Consider the following 27,175-nt stretch of genomic DNA (forward strand, 5'->3'; position numbering starts at 1 on the left):
ACTTACGGATACACTGCTACAGAACCTCCCGGTCTGGAAGGAATGAAGGCAGCTGGGTCGACCTGACATCCACTTCCAATATTCATTTCTACGTCCAAACTGCATTACAATATATACCCCCAAAATGTACATACATACAACATCATAGAAATAACAACACCCCAGCAACCAACCGAAACGACTCGAACGCACTCTACCGCTTCACCTTCTTACTCCTCCTATTCTTCTTCTTGTCCTCACCCCCATCCCCAGCGCCTCCGATCGAGGCTTTTCGTTTCTGACCGACAGATTCTACAAAGAACGAGTTCAGTCACACCGTTCCACGCGCAGCGATAAAAACAAAAAAGCGGGAAGACGAGGTCCAAAGGGCTCGAGAGAAGTCGACGAAATGCCTCGCGTTTCGACCGAGAGGACACCAGAAGAGATCAAAACGAAAAGAATCAAGCTGAACACTCACCAGAACTATCCTTCACCGCCGAACTCTTCAAACTCACGATGGTCGAAGCACCCTGCGCACCCTTGGCGATATTCTGCACTTGAGCAGACGCAGCGTCCCAGTCCACAGCAGCATCGTTAATCGCATACCTAGCGACATCGCGAACAGCAACACCGCGAACAGTAACCGTCAGCGCTGCACTTTAGTCAAGATTCAAGCGAGAGATACTCACTTGCGCAAATCCAAACTCTCCAACAGCGCCTTCTGCTTCTCCTTCAACTCGCGCCTAACACCCTCACCAGCCTCATCGAGCTCCTTCTCGATCGACGCTGAGACGCTAGGTTGCCATTCATCTTTCGAGGTGGAGCCCATCTCGACGTCCTGTAAAAGGAAATCGTCGTCAGCGCCTGTCGTTTAATTCGACGACGAACATCCCATTCGATCATTCGTTCCCACCCTCCACGACGGGGCGAACGGACGAAGAAGATGGGGTGAATGACATCTCGGACTCACCTTGACTTCGTTGATCCTCGCTGACCCCTCCGCCGCCTTCTGTCTCAAGTCGGGCACCGTCGCAGCCACAGCCCTCTTCTGGATCTCGAGCAGGCGCTTGCTGATCTTCCGTACAATCTTGACGAGGAGCGCGAGGGCTTGGTTAACGGGGAGCGAGAGCTCAGCCTGTCAAACGGGGTTTCGTTAGTTAACGTTCAAGGTGAAGTGACAAAGGCGATGGAGAATGAGAATGTTGATGGACGCGGGGCAGAATGACAATGGGAGGAAAGGAGGAAAGCCAAACGAGAGCGTCGAATGGACTACTCACCTCAACATCCTCAACGCTCTTCCTCTGCAACCCCAACGCCAACAAAATCGAACTCTGGACAGCAGTCAACCGAACACCACTCCCTCCTTTCTTCCCTCCCTCTCCACCATCCTCACCCTCCTCCGAACCCGTACCGTCGAACCGATGCGTAAAGTAAAGCGACGCGATGGCGGGGAAGAGATCTTGAACGACATGATAGTCGAGGGTATTGTTGGCGTAGGCTTCCAGTCGTTTGAGGTCGAAGGGAGTGAGCAGATAGCTGAGTTCTTGAGCGTTGAGTGGCGTGGCTGTTGGCGACAGCGTGGGCAAAACGCGGTGGAGGCAGGTCGGAGTGTCATCGAGTATGTCACGAGAAAGGTGTCGAACGGCGAGTCAGGGATCAGGACAGGGCGATCGGGTGTGCGAGGGCGAATAGGCGTCGAACAATAATGAAAGCAGGACGAAAAAACCAGTCAGTACCTGGCTCTACAACGAACATCAAACGAACGCACCATCCTCACCCGCCGCCTTCGGAATCCCAGCATTCACAGCTTCAAGAATACTCAACGCGGTCACACTCCCAAACTCCCTGAACTTGTACGAAAGCAGCGAAATGAATCGTCGTCGGAAATCTATCACAAAACACGGTCAGCACACGAGTTCTCTCAAAACATCGAACACACCCATGCGCTCGCACAACGACGACCGCGACGACGGCGAACATAGGGCCCACGGAATAAACAAAGGAGAACAAAAGAACCAACTCACCTTTCGCAAACTCGCCCAACCACTCCAACTCACTCTCGGGCGAGCTGTTCAAGCCACGAACCATCACACAGGTATGCTCGCCCGTCAACTCCGACGCCGTCTGACGAACATACAGCGGGATGTAGCCCGCGCGCTTCCAGAACCTGTGGAAAAAGGAGTATTAGCATCGCGGGTTTTGTGGATGGAAGGAAATTACGAATGGTAAAGACGTGGAGAGGGGTAGTCAGCGAGACAAAGGAACAGGGACCGGGTCATCCAACGGGGGAGGCCGTCCAAGACTCTAATCCCTTACTCAGTTGCGGTGTGGCGACCAACCACCACGCCAACGACGCGCCCTATGCGAATCGTCCGTCTTCCGTCTTCTGCCATCCACCAAACGCCCAAGCCTATAGTGCATCCAACCATACACACCACACCGCGCCATCTCCGCTCCCCAACCCCCAACCAAGAATCCCATCGACCAAACCAAAACAAAAATCGCACATACCTCAACAAAGCAGGAGTCAACCCATAACTAACACCCAACCAATCCAAACTCTCAGGTTTCCTCTCCGAAAGCCGCTGCAACAGGGGCGGCATACTCGATACAGACCGGACGGTGGGCATTTCAGTGAGGAGCGTCGATTCCTGTCGGAGGTAAGAGTTAGCCCAAGTGTCCATGGATCAACCTTGAACGCGGAACGCTGAATGGTCGGTGGGTCACCCAAGGGACGGAATCATCGAGGGTCGACGTCGAGGCATGTCGACGACACTCGATAGGTTTAATCGCCCCAGATCTCCAGCCGACCTGAAGAACCGACACCGAAAACCAGTGAAACGGGACTCACCTCTCCCTCCTCCTCACCACCCCTCTTCTTCCCCTTCACATTTTCCCCCTCCTCAACATCCGCGTCAAAATTATAATACTCCCCACTATAGAAGGCGTTAAGCGCCTCGATAGCCCTCGAGCCATACCCCATCTACAACGAAAAAAAGAAACCAACGTCAGCCATACATTCCTCATCGTGCGCCTCGCGCTCTCTTGCAAGGGGGAAAGCCCGACGAAACCAAAACCACACTCACATTCGCATAATCAGGATGCACAGCAACCCTAACAACCCGCGCACCACTCAACCGTCCAAACCTCCCCTCCTGAAACTGTTGACTAACCAACCACGGAATCAAATCACCCCCCGGCCTCACCCCCCTCCCCAACGAATCCAAGATAACATCCCTAGAAACGTTACCTTCGAGCGCCACTTGGAGGACGACGAGGGGTTCGGGGAGGTGCGTTTCCTTTGTCGTGGTAGATGTCGAGTCTTTGGAAGAGGAGGGATCGGCGGAGGAAGTGGACGAGTTCTGGTCGTGCAAGGGAGGGAGGAGGACGAAGAGGTGGTGAGCCGGCGCGTCGGACATGAGTTGTAGATCGTTAGGTTGATTCTTGTAGTGCGAAGCGACGTAAAGCGCCATCATGCGCTGGAGGAAGACCTCGGAGGCGGGGTGGTACGAGAAGAGGGTGTCGCGCTCGACGTAGTAGAGCTCGCACTGCGAGGGGTGCGGGCAGCCTGCAGAATAACAAACGCGTCAGTTCTGATCGACGAAGACAAGGATTAGACGGATGAACAAAACCATCGCGTCAAGTCACCGTAAACGATGCCCGCGGACGCGACGAAAGCCCCCATCGACGAAACGAAACGACGCCACCAAAAACCAAAGAAACAAAGCCAAAACGAGAAGCAGAACCCACTCACCAGCCAAAGCACCCCCACTCGACACACTCGCATCCAAACACAACAACCCATTCAACCACTTCTCAATCTTATCCCCACTCGAATACCTAATCGGCACATCGAGCTTAATCTCCCTCAACGTCCTCGCCTTCCCAGGAGCCTTCATAACCACCTTCTTCTCCTTCCCCACCCCCATCGTCCCAGCCTCCTTCTCCCTCTCCGCCGCCGACGGCTCCTTACTCAGCGCCGGACGCGTCGTCTCCCTAAGCTGCTGGATGAGCTTGAGGGATAACGATCGTCCAGTACCCTCGTAGCCGTTGATAGTGGACGCCATAAAGACGAGGTAAGGGCCGAGGAGCCGCCTCACAAGCGGAAGAGGAATCGCCGCCGCCTCATCAATAACCACCAACTCGGCCTGGCCCAGGACATGCGCATCCTCGGGACTAACCCACTGCACAGTCTGCCTGTGATCCCTAACACATTCACCGCACACACTGCCCCATACTCTCACTCTTCGCCTGCGCAATATCATAATCCAAATGCTCCTCATACCCCAACGCATCCAAGCCTTTGAAAATGAAGTTGAAGAGCGTCTTGAGGTTCTCGGGCGAAGGCGAGGTGACGAAGATGTTCGAGTAGCCATGCGCGAGGGCGGCGGCGATGGCGAGACCCAGAGCAGCGGATTTACCGCGTCCACGGGCGGCAGTGAGCGTTACGGTGCTCGAGAGGGTCTTCTCCGCGATGGCCTCGATGAACGTGAGTAGGGCCTTCGCCTGGTCGCTCGTCTTGGCCAGCTTGACGAGGTCGCCGGCGGGCTTGGTGTCCGCCAGAGAATCCTGGATCGTCTTGAGGGCTTTGGCGTCGGGCGAGGTCGAGGTCGATGACGGCGAGGAATCTTCGATGGGCTGGATGTCCTTCCCCCGGGAGATGGGGAGCACGTTGAGCTCGTCGTCGAGGAAGAGACAGTCCGCGCACGAGCCGAGCGAAAGAATAAAACGTTCGTTGAACCGAGCGGTGACGCTGTCGTGCGACGAGGTTCGATATCGCGAATGAACATCCTAAAAACCCAATGAACCTCAGGGTTTCTCCAGAAAAGGTTGAGGGAGACGCACCATAGTCATCGTATACAACTGCTTCAAACTCGTCATCGTCTTCAGGAGGAGCACAACCAACCCACCACCCTCAACCGTCTCAATCGTCCTGGCCAACAAATTCGGGGTAATCGCCTCAAAATCCTGCAACACCAACATCCCATACGTGTTTCCTAGGATCTTATGGGATTCCTTGTAATACCTATATCCAACGTCAGATTCCCATTCGTTGAACAGAGATAATAGATAGAAGCACGCACGTATACCGGATATCCGTAACAGTCACAAAAATCTCAAACGGATTCTGTTCATTAGGCTCCCGAATCCCCTTCTTCACCTCCCTCTTAATCTTCGCTTCCCGCTTCTTCCTATGCCTATACCCCAAATAAACGCATCAGCTTTCCCCTCCCAAACCAGATCAAAAGAACAGACGCAGAATACGCACGTAGTAAACCCCAAATCCTTCTTATAACACCACAACACCGACGGTCTCGCCGATACCCTCGCCTGCGACAACAAAAAATGCAAATTCACAATCTACACCACGCGAACCTCATTAGCATCCACCTCCCTCGATAGACGAACAAACAAAATAGATAGAAACACACCTGATCCCTCCCCTTATCTCCCACAAGCACAATAAAACTCCTATGGTTCAACTTCACATTGTTGTTAATCAGAATCGGAATACGCGGGTCGAGTTGTTTCCGCATCGTCGTCGTTCGTTTGGTTGGCACGCTCTAAGCGTTTTTGAGTGAGATAGTCGTATGTTGGTCGTAGAGTACGCTGGGTGTTTTTGAGTAGCCCTAGTCGTCGTACAAGTCGCCGGGGTAGGTCGATAACAAGGTACGTCGAGGAGAAGAACAAGAATCGAATCCGGTAGTCGAAATGCAATACGCTCTGCGCGTTTTTGAGTAACCCCTTTCGTACGTTCGTCTAGGCCGAATGTAGAGGAGGACGAGAGGAGTAACGACGAGAGAGAGATAAAAGCGTTCGCCCAAACGCCCAAAAGTGATGGCGACGGTCAGAAACACAGAGTGCGCACAACCAAAAATTCAGAAACGCGAGATCTGGGCACAGCCACCCCTCGCCATACTCGGTCCGCTTCTCCGCTCCGCCTGAGGCCGGAAGTCGAGCGTTCGATCCCCTCGAAGCACATGTGCATAAGGATTTCTCCTGCATCTCGTTATCGCCGACTGGGACGCAGATGTACTTAATCGATATCGAACATGATATCTAAAGATGAGAATTATCCGCTTATCTGCTCACGCTCGGGTATAAAGGGTACTAGTGAGTGTACACCCTCTACTACTCCATTTCATGCGTCCTGGGTCGGGGTTCGATTCCCCGTACTCAAATACACACCTCTCTTTTCTTACACTGAACGAATACATACTCCTAACCACCATTCCACCGTCGTCCCAGCACCAATATAACATAGGAATCTCGACTCTGCGCTCGCCCGAACCCTCGCCGACACGGGCACCACTCATCACTCTTCCCACAAACGAACTCGAGCTCTAAGCGCCCATGCCCAACCCCGCGCTTATCCCAATCACAAATCCTCCCATCTACAGACCGATATCCAACCCATTACACTCCTTTACTATCCTCACTCACCTCGCCCTAGCAAACCTCCAACTCAACTCTCGTCATAACTTCGCACAACGTCCCTCCGGGACCAAACTCCATTCTTCCCTTCCATAACCGATACTCTGCGGCCTTCTCACCGCCATCACCCATCCTGGCACAAGTTCTAACTTCTCAAGTCACATGCACGCCTCACCTCACCCAAATCTCGCAACCACGACGCAACCACAATTCAAAGAAGAGATCTAGACTCCTCAATACATTCACAAGAACCACCGTAGTCTGGTATAGCAAGTCGGGTATAGCATAAAGGTAGTGCAGCACAACGCTTCTACTCTGAGTACGAACGGGGGTGCGCGTCGGGGTTCGATTCCCCGTACTCGATATTGCAATGTGCGCATACGTACCACCTTCAAGTTCTCTATTTTTCTTACATCCTTCCCATCGGCATTGCCAAGCAATTAGTAGCGTGCCCCATAGATCACAATATTGGGCCAGTCACCCGAGCTCTACTCGAGGGTCAAGACAGCGTCTTGGCAGATGATACCAACTAGGAGTAGTACCGGCGCCGAAAGTGTAAACGTCGACAATCCCGGAGCAATGACCTGCCCTCACGCACAATTTGTTCTCCAATCTTTTTGTTTTGAGGTACCGTCGAATTGTGTAGCTGTGATCCAGAAATAGTTGACACAAGGGCACAGAGACGCAGATCAGGCTGACTTATCCAAACGGTAGCCCAAAGCAACGAAATTCGGGTGGAGTATTGTGGGTTGTGCTTACGTTCCGCGAATGACCATGCTCCTCTGACGAGGGTAAGTCGGTAAGGCGTTGGTGAAACTGGAATAGGACAGCATATCAGCCTTCAGGCTGGGTAAGCGTGGATTCATCCTCGTGCTTTCGCATTGACATTCGACGCTATCCTTACCATGACGATAGGTCTTGATTGGTTATGTTAATCGCTTTGGAGGGCCCTGACATTCTATAGTATGTGCTCAGAAAACATTCTCCAGTCACAAGGACGTCAACGTTGTTCCCTTCTCGACTTTAAATTTATCACCACCTCCGCCCAGGCCTTTAATGAGCCCAAACCGTATGGGCGTCCTCGGCGTTTTCGGGACACCATTCCTTCGCGACGACAAGAAACAGCGCTCAAACTGAATCGATCAGTACCGCGTACAAAAAGATCATTGTCAAAACCAGAGATAGTAGACTGCGGCATCTCGTCCTCGTGGTCGACAAGGTCGAACACCATTAAAAAAAGCAACAATCTCAAATCGACCAACACTCTGATAGTTTTCTCCTCTTCCACTGGCACCAGGCACTAATTCCTCCTGCTAATCGTCCCTCACCGTATTCCATGGCGGAACCAGCGGGCAGAGACACCGCTCCTCCAACTCCAGTTCAGCACCGAGAAGCTTCCTTAGGCCCAAAGGAAGTCGCCTCCGAGAGTCAGACCCCAAGCGCCTCACACAAAAACCTAACGCTACATGTCCCCGACGATATCCTCCAAAAGATATTCATCTTCTACCTCCTCCACCCACCTTTCCGATCCTTCACTCAACCCCACGCCCAACGTAAACACCTCATTTGCTCCGGCCACCAACCCCTCTCCCCGATAGACCTCGCCCTCGTATGCAGCGCCTGGAAAGACCTGGTCGATCACACCCCACAACTCTGGTCACGCGTCAACATCCAAGGTCGACTCCTCCCCCAACACCTAGCAGCGCTCTCAACCTGGTTGACCAACTCCCGCAACCACGACCTATCATTCGATCTAGAGTTCGCAGAATTCCACGGTCGACGCACGACGCACGACGAGTACACACCCAACAAAGACATGGAGTTCAGCGTCCTAATCGGGATCATGGACGAACTGTCCAAACATTCCACGCGGGTGAAAACGTTCAATGTTACCTTGTACGGAGGCTTGACCAACGAACGCGCAGTCTACCCTCCCATTTTCGAGTCGCTGGTGGCCAAGGGGGTCGAGTGGAGCCGGCTAGAGGAGATCGGAATCAAAGTCGACACCTGGAAGCCGACAGGACTACCCATATCCGGCATGGTAGAGGAGATGTTACAGCGAGCACCCAAACTTACCAGCGTCATCATCCCCAAACTCACGCCATACGGGTTGGAGAAATTCAAGACGCGCTACCCATTCCCCGAATACCCATGGTACTGGCTCCAAGAAATGACCATACATGGAATCACAGTCCCCGACCTCCTCACCATCCTCCCCGACCTCTTCGAACTCCGCGTTCTCAAAGCTTCAATCTCAGACGGCACCGACGACGATACACCCCGCAGTCAAATCGTCCATGTACCCTCCCTCCACAGCCTCTTCATCTACGAATACGACATCGACTCGAGCAGATCCAGCGTCGCTCTCTTCCGCTCCATCTCCCTCCGCTCCTTGAAGAACCTCAGCGCCGTCATCAAAGGCTCCCAGCGTCGACTCTCCACGGGGGAGGTCTACGGATCCATCTGCGAATGCCTCGAAAGATCACAAGCGAAGCTCGAATCGCTCACCCTGGGCGACCACTTAACACTAGGCGCGGCGAACGTCGAACAAACCCTCATCCAATTCACGTCCCAGCCCATCATCAAGAACAACCTGCGAAAGTTAACCTTACTCAACCGAATCGTCACCAGGAAATTCATCGACGCACTCACCTTTAGCGACCCTTCTGCCCCTGTCCTCCTTCCCAAACTCGAACATCTCATCCTCTCGAGGTGGTCAGTTGGGTCCCCGACCGCAAGGGGTATCCTGATGAATATGGCGATCACGAGAAGCCAGGTAGCGCCGTTGAAGACGTTGAAAGTCATATTCGGAGAAGTCGCAGCGGTGGTTCCAGATGCAGAGAGGCTCAAGTACCACGAATCTAGACTGGAGAATTTGGAGGTTTTCTTTGAGCACGATAGTTCGGTAATGGATTTGGGAGCATATAGGGCGTCGTTGTGGCTGCAATAAATCGGATAAAGTAGGGGTCGAAGTCGTATAGTGCCAGAGTTGATCTATTTCTGAACACAATAGATAAAGATAGCTTGAATGTTGAAGACAAGGCTGCAGTAATAGTGCCTGAGTTCAAGGTTACATAAAGTGAGTCGAGAACGAACGCGCTGGTCCGACTTGGTACGAATCCGAGGCCTTCGCCAAACACAGCCAAATCTGCCCACACATACCCAACAGAGTCCCTAATTCCTCGCAAGGGAACACGATAAGTACCCAGCACCGCATGCGTTATCCTAAAAATAAGAGTGTATAGACAAGTATACAGGAGGTAACAATCTCGAATACGGGGAATCGAACCCCGACGTGCACCACAGTTCATACCCACCAGAGTAGAAGCTGCGTTGTGCCGCACTAGCTTTATGCTATACCCGAGTCTGGTTGGCTCGAATGTATTAAGTATCTCTGGTATGGAGATAGTATCAGCGTGATATGTGGCCTTCATGTGACCGCAAGTAAGACTTCGCTCTGAGGGCTGTCGATTATCACGATAATCCATGGAATGATGATTTATTCACCGAGGCTTGGGTCTATGCTCGAGAGCTCTAACAAGCTTTGGATGGACGTCGAAAGAGTAACGGGACTAGCGTTGTAATGGAACATGATAAGCGCGCTGGGCGCTTAAATTCGAGCACGCCCACCAACGTGCATCTATGGAACAGGGTAGTAGCGGTGTTGCGATACCTTTATGTTATGCCGGGACGTATGCAACCCTAGAACATCGCTCGATTATCAGCCTCCTACCCAGGCGTCCGTTTCGAGGGCGAATTCACAGTCCGAACAGTGGGTAAGTACGATGAGTGGTAGGTTAGGTCGTAATCAAAACAAAGGCTATATTGAGTCCGAAAAGCTCTTTCCATTCTCGTTCATTCTCCCTCTCCACGGACGCCTGGCAAAAAACATATGCAAATAGATGACACAGCAGCCCGGCTGGCTTCTGGCAATCATTTAATCACGGCGGAGATGTATTCTGAGGGCGAAGCACCGCGTCGACACGACGCTGCGCGTCTCGATATATTACCTCCCAACTGGACGCGTCTCTTCGATTCCTCCTCCATCTTTGGGCCCCGAAACATGGGTCAGTCGCCTACGAAGACGATTCCTACGGTCGAACAAATCCGGAAACGCGTCCAAGATCTTTGGAACATCAGACCATGTCTTTGGCAAATTGAGGTCGTGCAGGCTATCCTGGAGCGCGACGGTGACATTGTTTCTGTTGCGGGAACTGGTATGGGCAAAACGCTCACTTTTTGGATGCCAATCCTATTCTCCGCCCCCGGCAGTGTTCAGATCATCGTCACACCGCTCAACCTCCTGGGTCAACAGCAAGTTGCTACGGCTGAGAAGTTGGGACTGAAGGCGGTATTTGTCTGCGGAGATAGCGCCCCGACGATTAATTGGCATGTAGGTGTTCAGCCTTCTCACAGCAATACCCTGCCACTTATCCATGGCGTAGGATGTTGCGACTGGCGTCTATCAGGTCCTGGTCATAAATCCAGAGCTCCTAATGAGACCGGGTGGCGGGTTCGAAAAAATTGCTCGTCTTCCGTCGTTTAGACAGCGTATCATCAGCCTTATCTTCGACGAAGGCCATTGTATTAGCACCTGGTCTTCCTTTCGTCACGAATACAAACATATCGGAAACCTAAGCTATATCCTTCCCGCGGACATTCCACGAGTAATTACAACAGCTACTCTCCCGGACACTACCCTTGACGACATCAAAAAGACCCTTCACCTCGGTAGTCGAAGACTCAAGCTCTTTCATTTCTCCATCGACCGACCAAACATCAATATCACGATCAAGAAGATCCAAAGCGACCTGAATACGTTTGAAGATCTACGTTTTGTCCTGAACGGCTACGTCCCGGGAAAATCAGCCCCTAAGGCAACATTTGCCGTGTTCTTTGACAACATCCCGGAATCCATTGCAGCCCGTGATGCACTCCTCAAGCACCTAAGCCCTGAAGATTTCGACAAAATACTTTGGTTCAACTCGGAAATGTCTGGTACATTTAAGACGGAGCACGTGGAGGCCCTCAGGACTGGGAAACTGTGGGGTATACTAACCACAGAGTCCTTTGGCGTGGTACGTGGCTTTTGGTTCGGAAGTCGGAGCCCTATCTGAACTTGTTATTGGAATAGGGTCTTGACTTGCCTAATATTGACCTCGTCGGTCAATGGAGGGCAACTTGTTCAATCACAGCACTTTGGCAACGGTTTGGCCGCGCAGGAAGAGACCGGTCTAAAGAGGCAACTGCTGTCTTTCTCGTTGAGAAAGAATACTTCGATGACGAGAAGAAGAGAAAGGAAGCCAAGCGATTGGCTCGGCTTCAGAAGAAGAACAAGAAAGCACGAAACAACCCAGCAACCATCCCTGGTTCAGTCACTTTCATCCAAGAAGGCCAGTCTAATTCATCGTCTTCATCTGAGAGTGACGATGAACTCCCGCAAATTACAACGCCAGCTCCATCAACGTCAGCGCAACCAGGTCGGAAACGGAAGAAGCCTGAGCGTGTTATTGAACCAGAGATGGATGAACTCATCAACGCGAAGCAAAGGAAGTATCCGTGCGTGCGGATCCCCATTCTGAAAGCCTTCAAGGACAACAGAGCAGGTGGGTCCCGAAACTCTGGATTTATGGAAAAAATTCTTCGACTTGCTGTAGCGTTGCCCGAGTTGCGCTGAATCTCCAAGAGTCCTGTGTGTCGATCAGATTTTCGAGTTCGTGCCCCAGATGCGTTTGGCACAGCTGTAGCTCGCGGGTTAGGCCGTGTGTAGTAGTCGGTGTGTCTCCTTTACTTAGGGCGTCGATAATTGGAGTGGCTGCCAGTCGTAGCGATATCACTGCGTCGTGGTTGCCGTAGGTTGAATCCGAGAGGAGGTGGAGAATGAAGGGTCCTAGGGGGATCCGGAGCTTCGTTATGTGAGATAGCGCGGAGTCTATTGTTGCGGAGTCCATCTGCAATGGCAAGAGCCATACCGCAACGCGCCGTATGAGGAGTGTCGAGGTCGTTGTCGGTGTCGAGGTCGACGGTCGATGGCCGATGCTATGGTCGACGGTATGCCTCAGAACACTTTTGATCTCCGCCGTGATTGCCAGAAGCCAGCCGGGCTGCTGTGTCATCTATTTGCATATGTTTTTTGCCAGGCGTCCGTGGAGAGGATGAATGAACAAAAACGGAAGGTGCTTTTCGGTTGTATTTTACAAATCATTTTGTAGTCACGACTTCTTTCCTCACCCATTCTTCAGAGTGTGAATTCATCCTCGGAGCGGGCGCCTGGGTAGGAGGCTGCTCGATTATCTTCGCCATCATCTAATCGATCCAAAAGGGTAACTGAAATAACCGAAATCGTTCTGAAATCGCCGAAATCGTTCGGAAGAAGCGCTTTGACCGTTTCATGGTAAGTCATCCAGCATGTAAAGTTCGAAAAGAAAGAACTTGATACCGAGTTGATGTTCCGTTCTGTTGTAATCGTCAAGTCTGGGTTGTGTGTGGGTCCTTCAGCGCTCTGAGATACCAGTATCCAGTACCAAGTCGTGGGTATCCATGGGTGTCTACCCCGATCGACACTCGATGCCTTTCCTCATCCCATTTACATATGTCCTCGAGAGGGAGTAAGATATGGACAGGACTGTTCGCTTTGCCGTCGGAGATGGATAATCATGTGTAACCAGTTTTTTCTTCCCTTCATTTCGGCGTTGGTAGAGCGGCTGGCACGGTGATTACCTCTGAAGCGCCCATCCCGTAGCCGAGCTGACCTATCCGAGCGATGTAAACACATCCGGGCAGCTCGTGCATAAATTCCGGCGATTCTCTCTCCACAGTGATCTCAACGGAAGTTCGGACGTGCATGCAATACCAAATAGTCACCGCCGAGAAGGGAGGTGTTGCACCACCAACTTGGTCGACCAACTGTGACTTGGGCTGCTAATATTATTTTCAGGACAAACGTCTGACTGTTATTGGGCAAGGGACAGACTAGATCCTCGTTTCATCGGCTTTAATCGCTCATACGACATCCCCTTGGGGCCGCTCAGCCTAACAGCTTGCTATTTGCGCCCGTGCCTCTTTCGTAAACTTCATACCCTGAATAGGAAATGTTGATCATCGCACAGCGCGGCCAGCCCGGGGGGATTCCTTTCCCTGAGCGCGAGCCCAAAGTCATAGCAAGGGATCCTGAGCCTCGAAACGTATAAAAGGCTCCTGACACCCCTCTGTTTCTTCAGCAACCAACCCAGGTAGCTTCAAAGGAATCCTCTAAAGCACTCACCAGCCTCATACCCAAAGCCACCATGCGTTTCTTCGCCACTTTGTCGTTCCTCGCTGCTGCCGCAGCCCTCGTCGTCGCCTCTCCCACTCCCCAAGACGACGCCGTCTCCACCGACTTCGTAATCACCACCGCCCCACTCCCACCCAACTTCAACATCGACGACGACGAAGCTCTCATCAGGCGCAGCACCTCTCTCGAAGAGGACGCCCTCTTCGCCCGCGCAACCTGCGGCGGACCAGGCACATTCACCACCGCGCAAGCCACCAGCTTCATCAACGCGTGGCACCCCGACCCTGCCACCTTCCTCCTCCCACAGAACAACGTCGTCATCATCAGCAACGGTGACTTCCGCGTCTGCATCTACGGCAGCTCGACCACGTCTTTGACGGTCAAGAGGTCCACCGTTGGGTGGGCTGCAAAGCAGATTAGGGATACGTGCTGTGGTGGTGCTACCACCTGCTGGGGAGGATTGGAGACCGGCACTGCCGTTGGCTACAGTAGCCCTAATGTCCCCGTTCGTTTGAGGCCCTCCGCGTTCGCGTGTGTTTGAACAGCCGATCCAGCCCCTGGGAAGAGCAACCATGGTTCGCTCACACTCTCAGGCTATGCCATGCTTTGATCTCTATTAAACCGACTCAGTCCTTTGACCTTCCTTTTCGTTTCCGTTCTCGTCTGCTATATAACCAGATAATCCTATACATATATTTACGGACTTGTGACTCTTTGATGTTGACTATTGTTGTATCTCACGAATGGCATTGAACTTGGTGCTAAAACCTAGGAGGACGTTCGACAGAGGCAATTGGTATACATTTCAAGAGGTAAGAGTTACATTTGAACTTCACTATCCATAAGACATTTTTCTTTTTAAACACCGTCGCTAAAACCGACAACTCCCAGGAGGGGGGAGTGAAAACAGGAAATAAAAAACTGTTCAAACGAAAGCACGCAGAGGAAATCGTACTACAGCCCGTTCCGCTACAGACGTTTACCAAACGGTGATGGTGGCCTGACCACTGCTGAAGTAACCCTCAGTGGCGACAATCTGGTAGTAGTGGTTGGAGCCCAAGTTCATGCCGTGGTTCCTCCAAGCCTGAGCATGGCATCCAAAGTCGACGGTACCGCTAATCTGGCCACCGGGGTTCTTCTTGGGGGTACGGACGCTCCAGAACTGCTGGAAGGTCTGAGTACCGTCGATCGAGGGCTGCTGGTGGCGCCAGGTGGTGAGGATGTTGTAGGTGGCGCCGTTGCAGTGCGCCTGGCCCTTGAGCTCGGCCGCGGAGGAGGGGTCGTAGGTGCCGTAGGACTCGACGACGTAGTACTCAATGAGCGCGTTGCGGGTCCAGCCGTAGACGGCGAGGTAGCTGTTGCCGTTCGGCTGGTAGGTACCGCTGTAGTTGATCATGCTACGGAAAAGGTGGTTAGCAATTGGAATAATTTTCGAAGGGGTCGAAATGGGCTTACCGGTTGTTTGTACCAGGGTTCCAGCCCTTGCCGCCAACGAGGTTGCCGTTACCGGACCACTGGAGGCTGTATTGTCCACCAGCCTGGTTGGTGTAGTACGCGGTACCTTGGTTGTCGGTCCACCACGAGTAGAAGTAGTTGTCGTGCCATCCCTCAGAGCTGGGGGTACCAGCACGAGCTTGGAGGAGGCTGGTGCTGTTGGAAGCGTCGGTGGGGACAGCGAGAGCACCGACGACGGCGGAGGAGACGGCGAAGACGAGAGAGAGGAACTTCATGGCTGTTTTCTTGGGTTGCAAAGACAGATGAGCTGGTAACTCGAGTTGTGTCTGGTCGATTGCAGTGATTGACTTAGCTCTTTTATAGGGTTTCAGCGTAAACCTCGGAGGTGAACGAGCAATTTCAAGACATATCTACGTCGACCAAGCGAGTTCACTCTACCACAACCGGTTTCGCGGTGGAGCAGGAGGAGTATGTGATTTTCCGTGCTGTAGGGTGCCGATTCAATGGCTGCATCCCTATTCAGGGAAGACCGTGGTCAGCTGGAGGCCTTTCCTTCTATCTATAGGAACCCATAGCGCCAATTCGGAAGGCCAAGATACCCTGCTCAAGGATGCTCCGATGTGTACGTACAGCTCATCTCTGTGAAGACGCCCGCTCCCTTCGTCCTTGGATTAGCAGCATGTCATTACGTCAAAATGCTGCAGAAAATGGCGGGTGCTCATGTTCGGACTTCTAGTGTACAGGTAGCACTGTTTACAAGGATGTCGATACGAATTAGTCCTACGACAGAGGTATTTTTAAACATTGTCAGCGGTTTTATCAAAAGCGAGCGACTGCAATTTCGGCTCCTCTCCTGAGCGCTTAGTTTTCCTTCAAACGAACCCCTTGCGCGGATATATAGTGTCCCCACCAACAGCATAAACGAGTTACAGGCGCTCTCTTAAACAGACCAACAACCAACTTTTGTCATTTCATTGCTTCCCCAAGCCACGTTTCTATCGACGAAAGACACCCTCCTTGATCTTCGGCACCTAATGTCCGACCTTCAATAATCCTCTCGACGGCTCCGAGAAGAGTTTCAAGGGGAGTGGATTCTGGAAGCATTAGAACCTCCGGGAAATGGCCTTTCTTCGGATGCGCGGCTGTGACAAGCGTCCAAGTTCCCAAACCCGGGGTCAACTTCAGTTGCGATGCATACAAGTGCACCCGTTTCATCTTTCGAAGTAGAGAAGCCAGCCACACCACGCGAAAAGTGATGAAAAGTGGGGTACCTGCTGGTACCTGTGGGAAACGTGGGGGTGTGGAAGCTTTAACTGCATTCAATGGTCTTGCGTCATTTCACTCTTGGGGGAAGACGATGGTTACCATCGTGGAATTGTTTCAAGTTCAGAGATGGTTGGCTATATTCAAGTTTGGCCTGTTCTGGGGTTCTTCTGTGTAAGTTTATGCCGTCGAAAGCGTCGCTAGAAACCTCCATTACCTCTCTTAGCCTCCGAAATTCAACCTCTCATTCTCCAGCATTCGAGCTTCCTGTAGAACAAAGGCTTCTCAATCCCGTGCGGTCCCGAAAGGCTCTTCAAAGAAGGCTCGAATGGTGATTTGTGCTCGGCTGATCGTCAGATAACGGGTCCCTGATGAAGCCTTGTGACAGAGCACTTACTGTTGGTGAAGTCATTTATGAATAAGCCCCCGTATCACCCGTACTGTGTGGGAGATGCGAGAAGGAGGGGTGGTCAGGGCCACGAGGTCTGGTCATCACCTCCGCATTCCGTCCAACATCATTCGCATTGTCTATGTAAACTTAGCCGACATTGAAAGGCATCTTGAATGCTCACTATCCCTGTAAATAGGATTTATCCGACCCTTCTAAGTAAGTTGTTTTGAAGTCGAAACGGCAGGGAAGCTGTCGTCTTCAAGGTACTTCAAGGATGAACAGGCTGGACCACGAAGGCTGGAAAAGTCGCAGAAGTCACGTTCCTTGGATTCGAGCAAGAGTTGGGAATAGTTCGTCTCTGAGGGTGTATTAATGGGAGTACTGTGATGACTACTTACAACCTTTGAAAATACTTAAAGATGTCGCTTTCATTTGTACAAATTGGATCCGCCTTCGCCTCGAAGTTCAGCTTTGTGGCTGTGAGGTCTGCTTGACAATGTTTGGCTGCACCATCTTCGGAATCGCAATGCTCGAGCTCTCCAGGTATGGCCGCCAGACTCTAGAGTACCCACACCAAGAAAGTCGTCCCCCCTTCCCTCGAAAGGCTACCACTCGAAGGCTCGGCCCACCACGTAATCGCCAACAAGCTGAAATTGAGCCCCTTGGTAATTGCTTGACAGGCGAGCTCTTCCGTCTCCGATAGCTATGTCAGCTTGTCAACGAGTACACGCATCCTTGACACAAGTATTTCTTCAACTTGAAGACTGACGAGTCGACCTTTCTTCCCGTATTCAGGTAGCCCGAGTACGTCTCAGCTCCAACGCCCAATTAGAATGTGCATTATCGCCACCCTCGGTGCTCACCACGCAGCGGAACACTAACCTCATAATCGACTATTGCCTTAAGCAGCCCAAAGTCATACAAACTATCCACATTTATACGAAGGCTACGCACTTCACCTTCCCCCAGCTACCTTCAATTCCTCGCGTGGGGCTTTAGAGGGGGCAACATAACGATGTCGACACCGACTTTCCCCGTTCGAAGAGGTTCCAAGCATCCTAGTATGGTCCTCATAGAAACAGAATCGAAGACCGGAACTCAACATTATGTACACCAAAACAGTCGAAAAGGGCCGAGCTAGCATCGACTAGACAATACTAGATACTACTCTCCCACCACAGCCGAGCATCCGAAGAAAGGCCTTTCTCCGACGTTGGGCGCTTCTAAAGCCGCCATACCGTATATACACTGAATACACGCTATGGATTCGAATTGACCTCTCTCGGTGCCGTGGACAGAATCCTCGAAGGATCGGTCCTTGAACGCCGAAGATCGAAGACCCATGTGTCATCGAGGGCCAAACGCTCATCGATGAAGGGATCCTTTCCACTTGGCAAAGGAATACTACTAAGACTGAGGAAGTTGGAGATTGTCTTCGATGAGCATGCCTATGAGATTACTCCTCGGGATAGCCTCTCTTTGCGGTAAGGAATATTGGAAAGTTACTCGAAGAAAGGCCTTTCTCCGATGGTCGTCGCTTCTTAAGCCGCCATACCGTATCCACCGAATACACGCTATGGAATTGAATTGACCCCTCTCGGTACCGCACAGAGAACCCTCGAAGGATCGGCCGGAACTTGAAAGTCGAAGATCGAAGATTCGCGTGTCGTCGAGTTTCGTTCGGTGAAATCGCCATTCGTTTTCGGAAACACATCCCATAAAACAGTGCGTCGTAACTATCCTTGGTCAGTGCCGCGATCGATGTAGCTGTAGATATCCCAGATCTCGAACACGGGCCATTTTCTTTATCAATACAACGAGATGATGTACTATTAAGCCAAGGACAAATCGAAACAGAAGTGTAGTACCAGGAGAGTTGCCTTTGAACTCTGACTACACGCACATGAAGTTCAACTGGTACATGATCGATAGATATGCCAATAGTTAGTCTATAGGTAGAGTGCAATGGTGCAACAAAGCGATGAGAATCAGAGTAGAAAACGCTCGTCATCCTCGCTCGGGGAAACCTCCTACCCTCAGAGCGTTTACAGCAGGCCATTGCAACCTCCTCTCATTACATGGCGATAACATCAGTATACAAATTCCTAGTTTCAAATTATAGTAGCTCCGAACACCAACTGCCGGACGGCTCGACCACTGACAACATCCAAATCCACGGTTGAAGACAACACGAATCGTCACAGTAGTACCCACTGTACGTACACCCGGAACATCCTTCACCAGGGTCCAGGGGAGCGCGGGAATGAGAATCGTGTTCAAGTTTGTATTTCCACCGTAGTGTCGGGACTCGGGACTCGGGATGTTATCCTATAAGGGAAGAAGAAGTCCTATAATAGGAAGGACTCGAGGTCGGCTCCGCCAGCTGACCACGGTTAGAGTCTTCAAGTTTCCTTAATAATAACGGGTCTTCTACAGGTGTATACAGATATACCACCATCGAAAGGGTATCCTGAGCCACAGAAATCAAATAGAACTAGGGCCCTAATAGGGGCTCCAACTCCACTCGCCAGGAATCGATTTTGAGTGGAGTTGAGGTTGAGATAATGATCCACCCTTGATTCGTACTCGTTTCGTATGCAGAACCATTTACACGCTTTGTAGCATCGCGATGAAACGGTTTAGTATGCTGAAGGACGGGACCAAGATCTTTTATCTCACCTTCTCTCAACATACACGAGGTCGGAAGTGAACCGTGGCACAAACGGCTCAGAGGGGCCCACGACAAAATTTAAAATTGCCCAAAGACCAACGCCAAAAGTATGTATTTACTAGTGATGCGCGACGCTCGTTGAGAAAGGGCGTAGTCAATAGGACATTCGCTAAGCCTATATGCCCTCTAACTATAATCACTCTCGACCTCGCGAGGACGAGTCTGTATGAGGAGGTGTTTGAGCAGTTCGGCAGACGACCCGTCATCCGCAAGTACCCCAAGCTCTTCACAATCCCTCATAACCCCATCAACATACACATTCGCGCCCGAAAGATGCGCAATCTTCGCACACGCGGCATGGATCTCTAGATATCGAGGGCTGGGAAGGGGGAGATTTCCAGGATAGCTAGATCGGAATCGGACAACCCTTGGGTAGGGATAATTCTATTGAGAAACCCGGTATGAGAGGTTTCTCAATAAGAAGCCCGGTATGCGAGGGTTCCTCAAAGCCACCTGGCCGGCCGAAGCCTCGGGACATACGGGAAAGTCGGTGTGACGGCTGATGCATGATGACCGGAGTCGGTCCTCAAGGTAATAAGCGCCCAGCCCACAGATCTGGAGTCGTCATCCATTCATCGTGTCCCGCCCTGCGCAGTCTCCTGCTCGGGAGATACTTCAGCCTCTCGAGTGGCCACATGCTGATTCATTCGCAACCGCCCAACAGGTCCACCTCCTTGTGCACGACCTTCGAGTGCACCTGTCATCCTTGATGATTGGGTCTGCCTTTGGGATACCGGCAATCTGAATTACATTCTATCTATATTCTTCAAAACTAATTTTCGCTCTTTACAAATCATTTTCATTTCCACTGGTGGAGAGGAAAGCTCTCTCCACGGGTTGAGGCTGTGCTTTAAACTGAATTGACGGTATAGAAATTGAGAGACAATTACTGTAAAGTGGTCAGAAGTATGACCATGGATGGCTCCGAGTCTCGATTCATGCACGCAACATCCTCATAACGGATATTTAAGAGCAACCCGTATTGGGACTCTCCCCAAGTGAAGTTGTATCTACTAACGTCGAACGCCATCTCATTGCCTTTCGCATCTCTCGCGTACCTACCAGCCCCCGGATCACCCGGCCACTTTTCATTCTACGGGCCACCATTGATCAGTCACGGAAGAGCCGTCAGGGCCTGGTGATAAGGGCGCCGGTGAGCAAAAGTCGTTGGGACCCCAGGGTGCCCAGTAGACCCGGGTTTCTAGGCTCATACCGGGTTTCTCAATAGAATTATCCCTTGGGTAGGCCTGGAGGAGAAACGGAAGGGATGACTCGACTTTGTAAGTGTTCGGTTCCGCATTTGGATCGTCCTGGGAATTATATAGTAAGGACACACAGAGGGGTTTAGATGAGGTCGGAGTTGGATCCAGTAGTCAACTCACCGAAGGGACCAACCATATCGCGAGCGCATCAAAGTCGCTGTGCACGTCCTTCGCCAACGTCATCACGTTCTCCAGTCGGTTGACATGGTCGCCATTCAATTCCTGTAGGATATGGTTATACCCAAATTCCTCGAGTATCGTCCACACAAGAGGAACCATCGAGCTAGAAAAATTCGATCCGACAAGGAATAAAATTACCTTGCCTGCATCGTTGTCGACCCCGCGGTTCGTGGCCTCCGGCAAGATATAGGAACACTCCGTCCTGGAATAGCGAGAACCCGGCTCCTCTATGGATTTTGCGAGGACTTCTGGCAATTTCTCGCATGCGGTTGTGTCAAAGGCGCCTGTGATCATGCAGCGATAGCCGTCACGTTTCAAAGCCTGGAAAATTGAACGCAGGAATCAAAGGAAGGTCAAGATCTAGACTCATGTACGAATCAAAAGATACGTACGTATAATACTCCTTGGCCGTGCTATAGTCTCCAGGCGGCCCTGTTAGTACATCATCGGTCCTGTCCACGCGAAGATCCAATGAAGGTCGCGACTCGGAGTGATTGGAGGATACCGGTGTCCTCCTCCTGCTATTCCGAACTATCCAACAACATCAATTTCTCCAAACCCCCACTCACACAACCATAGCCACTCACAAAGCCTAATAAAACAATCCAAATTCCCCCCCCCCCCCAACATTGTCAAATTTTAAAAATCTTCTAGTATGCATCTTCTTCCCGGCTACATCTATCGGTTTCTTGACAACCCACGCCATCGCTCTGTCGGTGGCGTGGTGGAGTAGGTAACCAACAATCCGACATCGCACAAGGTCCTCTTGTTTCGTCAACTCGCTCTCGAGATTAAGAATCAAAGAATAGGCACTTTTAGCGGTGGCAAACTGTTGAACCCGGATGATGGGAAGCTCGGGAGGTAGCTTCGACATTGGTGAAACGATGAAACCCCGCGGTGGCGATCCGCTCATCTAAGGCGTTATTACGTAATTAACCCCTTTCTTATTTCAGAAAGGCAAGCCCCTTTTTAAGTTGCGAAGTCGTGTTATCTGGTGGGCTTTTGAGCACCTCCCAGACCGACCAATCTGAGGACCGAGGATTGATGGGCTGGTACACTTTCTACTGCACTAACACCGTCTATCAAACCCCGAGCTCTCCACCATCGCCATCATCCTGACCTGAATAGAGTGAAGAAGCTTCTGGCGTTGAAGCGGAATTTGAGGGCACTACTGCGAATCGATTCGGCAGTCAACTCGTTCCCCGTCTCTAGAGTGTTTTTCCCAAGTCACAGCCCTTCTACAAGCAGTCTTTCACGTACGTTACTCTGTGGTAGCAGGAAATCGGATGCATGCGACGGTTAGGAATCGAACGCTCGACCCCCGCGCCAAGAGCCTTGACCAAAGGCCCCAGCCAAACACACACAAGCCCATTATGAGACACAGTGGCTGTGCCCCAATTTTCGGGTGGCAGGGTTGATCCATTATCTATTCTCTTCCTCGTCGTTCTCTTCCTTCCCCCCAAACGAACCATCTCCCCAAAATGGCCGAACACGACCTGACAAAAACGATAATACCCTACCTAGATCGGCACCTCGCCTTTCCTCTCCTCGCGCACCTGGCCGAACTGTCGATTTTCACCGATCGGGATGTGCAGATTGCGCAGTACGAGTTGGTGAAGGGGACGAATATGTATGATTACTCGGCGCAGTTGTTTAAGAGTATCTATCCTGATCAGGAGGTTCCTGCTGGTGCGTGTAGGTATGATGCTATTGAAGTTTGAGGCTGATTGTGGGACGTAGAGTTTGAGGAGGCGAGGAAGAATGCGCTGTCGACGCATGAACGGTTGCAGCAGGAGGCGCAGGCTGTTTTTGACGTTATCGAGAACCCAGAGGTCGCACAGGCGTTGAGGCAGGATAAGATCCAAAACTTGCAGTATCTGAAGGATAACTACAACGTGCGTCGTCTTATCTATTCTTTATGAAGATATCTAATCTCTGGATGCAGCTCACGCTGGAACAAATCACGGCGTTGTACCACTACGGCAAATTCCGCTACTCGTCTGGAAACTACAGCAGCGCTGCAGATTATTTGTACCACTTCCGCGTCCTCTCGACCGACGCCGAACTCAACACCTCCGCGCACTGGGGCAAACTCGCCTCGGACATCCTCTCCGGGCGGTTCGACGTCGCCCTGGAGGAACTAAACACCCTGCGCGAGACGATCGACACCCGCACCTCGGCCTCGCTCCTCGCAGCCGCAGCCGCCGCATCCTCGACTTCGTCCTCCCAAACGACGTCCGACCCCGCCCTGATCCAGCTGCACTCGCGCACCTGGCTCGTGCACTGGAGTCTGTTCGTCTACTTCAACCACCCCGAAGGCCGCACGCTCCTCCTCGAGACCTTCCTCTCGCCGACCTACCTCAACACCATCCAGACCGCCTCCCCCTGGATCCTGCGCTACCTCGCCGCCGCCGCCATCCTCTCCCGCAAAACAGCCGCCGCGTCCAACAACAGCGCCGCCCCCGTCTCCTCGCGCGTCCGGCACGCGATTCGGGAGGTCGTCAAGGTCATCCAGACGGAGGAGTACCAGTACCAAGACCCGATTACGAATTTCTTGAGGGAGCTGTATGTGGAGTTTGATTTTGAGCGGGCGCAGCAGGAGTTGAGCAAGGCTGAGGAGGTGGTTTCGAATGATTTCTTTTTGAACCAGTTTGTGGAGGAGTTTTTGGATAATGCGCGGTATTTGATTAGTGAGGCGTATTGTCGGATTCATCAGAAGATTGATATTGCGTGAGTCTTCTCTTATCTCTATCTTTTATCGGGTTACTGATGTGGTATGGGTGTAGCGATCTCTCGGCGAGGCTTAATCTGTCGCCTGAGGACGGTGAAAAGTGGATCGTCAACCTCATCCGCGAGACGAGGATGGGTGCTGATGCTAAAATCGATTTGGGCAAGGTGAGGCGACATCTCTTATCGTTCAGGCGTTCACTCTCCCTTCCGTTTCGACCTCCTTCCCCTCCTTCCCCTCCTTCCCCTTTTCCTCGCTCTCATTCCCCTTCCTCCCCCTCCCTCTCTTCCGCCCCATCTAACCCACAACACTTACTAACTCGGTTTCTCCCCCCACAGAACGTAATCGAAATCAACCGCCCCCCTCAACCCGTATACCAAACCGTCATCGAAAAGACACGTGGTCTGGCGTTGAGGACGCAGGCGATGGGTGCGGCGCTTGGACGCGCGGCTGCGTTGACGCATCAGCAACTTGCCCAACAACAACAGCAAGGTGGTCAAGGGCAGCAGGCTCAGGGAGGTCAACAGGGAGGTCAGAGGCAGCAGGAGGCGAAGGTCGCGCAGCCGCCGCCTGCGGGACAGACTGTTGCCGTTGCGTGATGCGTGAAAGTTACGGTTGGGTATGGCTTTGCTTTGTAGGGTTGGAGAAGCTCGTTGTTGTGAATACCATGTCTCGTTTTTCTTGGTCGTGAAGGGTCATGATGTTCGATTGTTGGCCTTGTTGGATTGGTCTGACGCTGCGTGCAGAATATTGCCTTGAAGGGCGCGCAGAGTGCTTCGACTATTGTTAGTTTGAAGACTTCAGCGGTGAAGGATAATTCTGGGTGAGCGTTTTGTCGCCTTTGTTCTCTGAATTCTGGTGTCCTCTCGGTCGAAACGCGTGGCGTTTCGTCGACTTCTCGACAGCCCTTTGTAAGTCATCTTCCCACTTGCTATCGCTGCGCGTGGACCGGCCGTGACTCACCGAGTCGTCCCTCGTAGAATCCGTCGGCCAAAAACCAAAAACCAAAAGCATCGATTCAAGTTGGAGGCGCTGGGGATGGGATGGGGGGTGAGGAGACAAGATTCATGATCAGAAGAAGAATCGGAGGAGTAAGAAGGCGAATTCAGCCAGTCTGAGAGCCTCGATTCGCTTCGGTTGGTTTCCAGGGGTGTCGTTATTCCAATGCTGTTGTATGTATATGTACATTTTTGGGGTAGTGAATCGGCGGGGAGTTTGTCCTCCCAGCTTATCGTCCCTCCCCTTTCGCTTCGCATCGTTTAAACATCGATAGCCTCATTATTCACGTAGTTTAATCAAAGCGAAATGTTTAACTGAAAAATCATGTACAATAACACAGTCGCATCCAAACTCCCCAGGCAGGAGACTTTGCGATCAGACTCACTATAGTAGCCTATTAGTAGAAACAAGTAAGCTACCAATACAAAATCATTGAATTTAACTGCAGGCGGGAGGAGTTTCATCAATAAACCAAGTCGAAAACTCGGCTTTAGATTCCCGTGACCGGAACCACCGAGCCTCTCCAAGGTACCTCTCCAAAGTCTTCATCTGCTCAGGCGTCGGCCGTCGATGATAATACTTGCGTGATTTCGTACACCCAATGACAAGAATCGGCACAGTCCTCACACGGGCGCTAACCGCACCAACACCACCTGCACCCCGCTCCGAGTCCTCCGGCTCCGGGTCTGCCATACCCTCCCGCACGCTCTGCTCATCGGCCCTAACACGATAAAAACAGATAGGATACATCAACCTCGTGATCTGTTCGAGCTTGTACCCAAGCCTCGAAGCCCCAAGCTCCCAATCGTGCAGCGTCGGAAGCCCCAACTTCCGCCTGACCTTCTCCACTCTATCCTTCCGCAAAGGGAACCCGTACAGGAAATGGCAGTCGGCGTTCTTGTAGTCGGCTGGAAGTGGTTTCCAAGTCGCTAGACCGCGATAGGACGGGGAATGGCATGTTGGCATCTTCCGCTGCAGCATCTGCAAAAAGACTTTTTAATAAAAAAAATCACGTCCAACGAGGAGAGAGGAGGTGGTGCACGAACGGCAGCGCGACAGGTGTTGCACTTGATGTGCCCGATCTTGCGCTCTTGCGCTGGGGTGAGCGTTGCAGCGGTCTCAGGGGTGGTTTCCTGCGCTCCGCTGTAGTCAGACAAATATTGGAAGTGTAAGTAAACGGGATCATACCATTTCGGCGAGAGGGTTGTGCGGGCGTGGTTGATGTTCTTGAGCAAGCCTGAGCGGCCCCCAAGTATAGCTGCGAGTCCCGACTCCCGACTCAAGAGTCTCAGACTGTCGAAAACGACGGCCCCAGAAAGTCACGTGCGTGATCGGCACCTCCGCCGACTCCTCTCGAGTCCCCAAGGGAGGCTTGCTTGAGAAGGACGCGATAGTTGGACCTCACTGCTGGTACAGCAAAATCTGGCTTTCGCGAAGAACCGTGACGGAACCTACGAACCTTCGAACCTTGGGAGTGACGCTCGGTCTTCTGAATCCCAGTCTTCCACAGACGCCCCAAACCCGCGTATACACGACTTCAACTCCCTCAGACTCAACCTCGAATGTTTCCATCCCAATTTCCTATAAATTCCACACCACTCCTAAACACTACGTAAAATCCAAATTAGACATCTACAAATACAATCGAGGGACAACTACCAACTCCCCTCGAGATGAAAAAAACATTACATCAACTACGTTCTACAGATCCATATATATATTGTTTCTGGGGTGTTGTTGTTGCTTGTCAGTTGTTATATGTTGTTATGCCTCGTATCCGTATCATGTATGTAAGTATGTTATGGTATATGATGAGTATGAATATTAAATACAAAAGAAATTCCTCGTTCTTCTTGCTTCTTCGTCTTCCGCCGCGAGACCAGGAGCACGAAATCAACATGCCCAGCGCTTCACTTCCTCTTCCCACCCTTCCCCGCCGACTTCTTCCTCGACCTTACCGCCTGTGATTTCGGAAGAGGAGTCACAACACTCAGAGGGGACGTGGCCGAAACCAACCCCTCACCCGTCATCGACCCTCCTCCGCCTCCACCCATACCACCACTCCCCCTCCCCGACGCCGTCCCAGACCCCGAGGGCACCTCATACGCATGCCCTCCACCCCCATGTCCCGGATGCACACTAACAGTCTTCGAAATCCCAACAAACCCCTCCGCATCCTCAATCGCCTGCCGATCCTGCTTATCCCACCCACCCTCCCCCCAAATCTCCTCATCAACATGCCCAACAACATCATCATCCATATCCATATTCGAGTGGATCGAACCCGCAAGCGAGCGCTGGTTCGTCGGCGTATGCGTATGCGAGCGCGAGGAAGCCGAGTGGCGAATCCGGGGAGCCATAAACTCCTCATCCTCCTCTTCGTCGTACTCGAACGCCATCTCGCCTGGGGCGCCTACACCTTCCCCAGTGGCGGACCCATCCCGGTATCGCCCATGGATCTTCGCACCATGCTTCCTAA

The 27,175-nt window shown here is 51.9% G+C and overlaps 8 protein-coding genes, 1 non-coding gene and 1 pseudogene across 10 annotated transcripts; 5 read left to right on the top strand and 5 right to left on the bottom strand.

The window, feature by feature from the left end:
- Positions 1–193: 193 nt before the first annotated feature.
- On the bottom strand, positions 194–5,516 carry CC1G_12871 (N-acetyltransferase 10; the record flags this gene model as incomplete). The annotated part of the gene is made up of 16 exons (XM_001839508.2): positions 194–291; positions 458–636; positions 669–817; positions 950–1,114; positions 1,257–1,543; positions 1,748–1,867; positions 2,004–2,146; positions 2,491–2,630; positions 2,831–2,962; positions 3,066–3,547; positions 3,734–4,155; positions 4,208–4,770; positions 4,825–5,005; positions 5,064–5,177; positions 5,249–5,340; positions 5,412–5,516. The coding sequence occupies 16 exons, from the start codon at positions 5,514–5,516 to the stop codon at positions 194–196; spliced, it is 3,372 nt and encodes a 1,123-aa protein (XP_001839560.2).
- A 1,172-nt stretch (positions 5,517–6,688) lies between these two features.
- On the top strand, positions 6,689–6,778 carry CC1G_20103. Its single transcript has one exon. It is a non-coding gene; the product is annotated as a tRNA-Arg (tRNA).
- A 972-nt stretch (positions 6,779–7,750) lies between these two features.
- CC1G_12870 (hypothetical protein) lies at positions 7,751–9,364 on the top strand (the record flags this gene model as incomplete). Its single annotated transcript, XM_001839507.1, has 1 exon — positions 7,751–9,364. The coding sequence occupies one exon, from the start codon at positions 7,751–7,753 to the stop codon at positions 9,362–9,364; it is 1,614 nt and encodes a 537-aa protein (XP_001839559.1).
- Positions 9,365–9,682: 318 nt separating this feature from the next.
- CC1G_20104 lies at positions 9,683–9,778 on the bottom strand (annotated as a pseudogene). Its single transcript has one exon. The product of its transcript is annotated as a tRNA-OTHER (tRNA).
- Positions 9,779–10,366: 588 nt separating this feature from the next.
- Positions 10,367–12,091, top strand: CC1G_12869 (hypothetical protein; the record flags this gene model as incomplete). Its single annotated transcript, XM_001839506.2, has 3 exons — positions 10,367–10,807; positions 10,860–11,492; positions 11,549–12,091. The coding sequence occupies 3 exons, from the start codon at positions 10,367–10,369 to the stop codon at positions 12,089–12,091; spliced, it is 1,617 nt and encodes a 538-aa protein (XP_001839558.2).
- Positions 12,092–13,700: 1,609 nt separating this feature from the next.
- Positions 13,701–14,228, top strand: CC1G_12868 (hypothetical protein; the record flags this gene model as incomplete). The annotated part of the gene is made up of 1 exon (XM_001839505.1): positions 13,701–14,228. One exon carries the CDS (start codon positions 13,701–13,703, stop codon positions 14,226–14,228), a length of 528 nt encoding a protein of 175 aa, XP_001839557.1.
- Positions 14,229–14,666: 438 nt separating this feature from the next.
- On the bottom strand, positions 14,667–15,417 carry CC1G_12867 (xylanase A; the record flags this gene model as incomplete). Its single annotated transcript, XM_001839504.1, has 2 exons — positions 14,667–15,084; positions 15,143–15,417. 2 exons carry the CDS (start codon positions 15,415–15,417, stop codon positions 14,667–14,669), a joined length of 693 nt encoding a protein of 230 aa, XP_001839556.1.
- Positions 15,418–20,615: 5,198 nt separating this feature from the next.
- Positions 20,616–21,068, bottom strand: CC1G_12866 (hypothetical protein; the record flags this gene model as incomplete). Its single annotated transcript, XM_001839503.2, has 2 exons — positions 20,616–20,837; positions 20,910–21,068. The coding sequence occupies 2 exons, from the start codon at positions 21,066–21,068 to the stop codon at positions 20,616–20,618; spliced, it is 381 nt and encodes a 126-aa protein (XP_001839555.2).
- A 1,382-nt stretch (positions 21,069–22,450) lies between these two features.
- Positions 22,451–24,379, top strand: CC1G_13388 (eukaryotic translation initiation factor 3 subunit 6; the record flags this gene model as incomplete). Its single annotated transcript, XM_001839502.2, has 5 exons — positions 22,451–22,658; positions 22,710–22,864; positions 22,915–23,699; positions 23,756–23,864; positions 24,036–24,379. 5 exons carry the CDS (start codon positions 22,451–22,453, stop codon positions 24,294–24,296), a joined length of 1,518 nt encoding a protein of 505 aa, XP_001839554.1. The 3' UTR covers positions 24,297–24,379.
- Positions 24,380–25,134: 755 nt separating this feature from the next.
- CC1G_13387 (hypothetical protein) lies at positions 25,135–27,056 on the bottom strand (the record flags this gene model as incomplete). Its single annotated transcript, XM_001839501.2, has 4 exons — positions 25,135–25,677; positions 25,743–25,839; positions 26,102–26,277; positions 26,655–27,056. The coding sequence occupies 4 exons, from the start codon at positions 27,054–27,056 to the stop codon at positions 25,135–25,137; spliced, it is 1,218 nt and encodes a 405-aa protein (XP_001839553.2).
- Positions 27,057–27,175: the final 119 nt, after the last annotated feature.

The sequence above is a fragment of the Coprinopsis cinerea genome (genome assembly GCF_000182895.1).
Source record: "Coprinopsis cinerea okayama7#130 chromosome 5 map unlocalized cont3.5, whole genome shotgun sequence".
NCBI lineage: Eukaryota > Fungi > Basidiomycota > Agaricomycetes > Agaricales > Psathyrellaceae > Coprinopsis > Coprinopsis cinerea.